Genomic DNA, 2,500 nt, shown 5'->3' with positions numbered 1-2,500 from the left:
GTGTGTGGAGGGGAATTAAACTGTTTGCCTCCTCTCAAAGACTTGGAGCACAAGAAAAGAGCAAAAGTTGTTGGGAAAAGAGCCATTTAGAAGTAAGAGAGAGACAGACATATTAGCGAACAAATGCAAATCACTGACAATGGAACAATGTTATTGCTATGAGCTCCGCTCAGACATGAGGGGAAAGTGGCAGTTGGGAGATATGGCAGGGCAGGCGTGAGGCAGGGAGGCCCAAGTAGACTGCAGCAGGGCTATATAAAGGGCTTTCTGACAGTGAGGTCTGGCCATCGTGAGTGGAGCGGGCGCGCCCTGTAAGCTGCGGCTGAATGTCTCAGCTGTTTGGGACGCTGGCAGGCAGCGAGCTGTCGGATGCAATCAGAACATTAAGACAATGTGTTGGGAACATCAGGGGCGGGCCTCTCGATAGGGCCATGAATATGCGATGTTGTCTCTCTCTCTCTCTCGCTCACTCTCTTCTTCACCCAGCCCCCCTCTGACTATTTCTCATCGCTTCCCTTGTCTCGTCTTTCCTCTCTGCGGAGTCTCTGACCCTGTCTGGTCAGCTCTGTATTTTGTCTCTCTTTCTAGACTGTCCCTTTTCACATTGGTCTGTCACTCCCATTCCCACTGACCCATGCTTTTACTGTACCAAAAATATATACTTTTCCAAACGGGGAAAAAAAAAACATGTTTTCTCCCCAAGAATAGCAGCCATCCATTGTGGACAAACAAAGGCCGAATGACCCAGTCATGCCCACTCCGCCGTCGAGTGCCAACTAGGGCAGGGTGTTGTGGTACTGCCAGCTCGGCTGAAAATAAGCCACTAGTGCCACTTTGTCTGGGCACAGACAGCCCCCTGGCACTGAAGCAGGCACAGAGTGAAAGAATGGCCACTGTTAGCGGCTAAAGTGGATCTCTCTCTCCCTGTAAGTGGCCATAGGTCCTCGCTAGTGGCTGTAATTATTATTTGAGCCTGAGGAGTTTGCCCCTGGGAGACGTGTGATTGGATTTTAATGCAGCCTTTTAAAATAGTTTTTGTTGCTCTGTTAACTCGTGTTGGGTTATTGTTGTTTTTTTTTTAAATTTATTTATTAGCAAAGTCAAAGCAGGGTTTTGCTGTTACTGAAAGGTTTGGAGGGAGACCAGGCCCTAGCCTACCACCTCTGTCATGTGCTCCTAACCTGTTGAAGCACACACACACACACACACACACACACACACACACACACACACACACACACACACACAGACACACCCACACTAGGGATGCAACAATGAATTGATTCATCTTTTATTTTGATTAATTATTATTTTGGTGATCAGTTGAAGGGTTTGGATGATTCTTTAAGGAAAATACCTCAAAATGCAGCCTCTTAAACTTTAATATGTTCTACTTTACTTACTCCTCTGTGACGGTAAACTTTTTGGCTGTCTTGGACAAAACAAGGCATTTGAGGACAAAATATTGGGCTTTAGTAACATAGATGAAAATAAATTCACCTTTTTCTTTGGTTATTAAACAGCTTATTGATTAATCAAGAAAACAGTTGACAGACCATTACTGTAAATCAACTGAATGAAAATAATTGTTAGTATCATGATTCCCTTCTGTTTCCTGTCATTTTAACATTATTAACTGACATTTTAACATACCACCACTCTCCCTCAGCAAGCGTGGCCCACCCTATACATCCAATGATAGGACTGTGAAGACAATTTTCAGATGCTATTAGCGCAATAATTGTTTTCATCCACATTGTTAGCCAATACCACCAATTATTTACCGTGCTGATCTGGACAGTTCTAAAACCTTTCAGACATAGGCTATAAATGTGTTTATATGGTATTTCCGTTTTAAATGAAAAATAAGGGGCACATTTGCAACCAGCAGATGTTTTCTGTGACCGTGGGATAACCTTCTGTCTTGCTAATGCCAGTGCTTCCCACCTGCCACCCGTAGGTAATGCCATCGCCCAGCTGACTGACGTGAGCGGCCTGGAGCAGCCGGAGTCGGAAGGCGGCCGCGGGACGGTGTTCAGTGACCGCACTGGCATGGTGAAGGCGGCGCGCATGCTCTTGTCGTCCGTCACCAAAGTGCTGGTGCTTGCTGACCGCATCGTCATCAAACAGATCATCACCTCACGCAACAAGGTGAGCCATAGCAATATACAGTCACAGCAGCGCACAAGTGGGATAGAATGTGTAAAGCTGGGAACAGGCCTCCTCCCGATTTTTTTTTAAGCCCGATTTTGAAAGGACGGAATGTCTGTGACAATCATGGGTAGTCTGAGGGAGACAATGGTAGTTGCAGTGTTCAGTCGCGGCTGGATTCGTTTTGTGTGTTTGGGTGACAGATTGAAATCCCTAGAGATTCTTTCCATTGTTGATGCAATTCAGATTTGTGCTGGAATATTGAATAGAAAAAATGGAAAGTTACATACATACAGTTACACAAGAGTGCCCTTACACACACACACACACACACACACACACACACACA

At 45.4% G+C, this 2,500-nt stretch overlaps 1 protein-coding gene across 3 annotated transcripts in view; it reads left to right on the top strand.

Annotated features, from left to right (window-relative positions):
* ctnnal1 (catenin (cadherin-associated protein), alpha-like 1) overlaps positions 1–2,500 on the top strand; it is a 57,064-nt gene that overhangs the window by 35,336 nt on the left and 19,228 nt on the right. For all 3 annotated transcript variants that reach the window (XM_042076198.1, XM_042076199.1, XM_042076197.1), the window contains exon 3: positions 1,961–2,151. In XM_042076198.1, the coding sequence (XP_041932132.1) occupies positions 1,961–2,151 (191 nt within the window). The remainder of the gene's footprint in view (positions 1–1,960; positions 2,152–2,500) is intronic.

Source organism: Alosa sapidissima, chromosome 21, assembly GCF_018492685.1.
Source record: "Alosa sapidissima isolate fAloSap1 chromosome 21, fAloSap1.pri, whole genome shotgun sequence".
NCBI lineage: Eukaryota > Metazoa > Chordata > Actinopteri > Clupeiformes > Clupeidae > Alosa > Alosa sapidissima.
The sequence above is the reverse complement of the archived record's forward strand: the minus strand, read 5'-3'. Positions and strand labels throughout refer to the sequence as shown.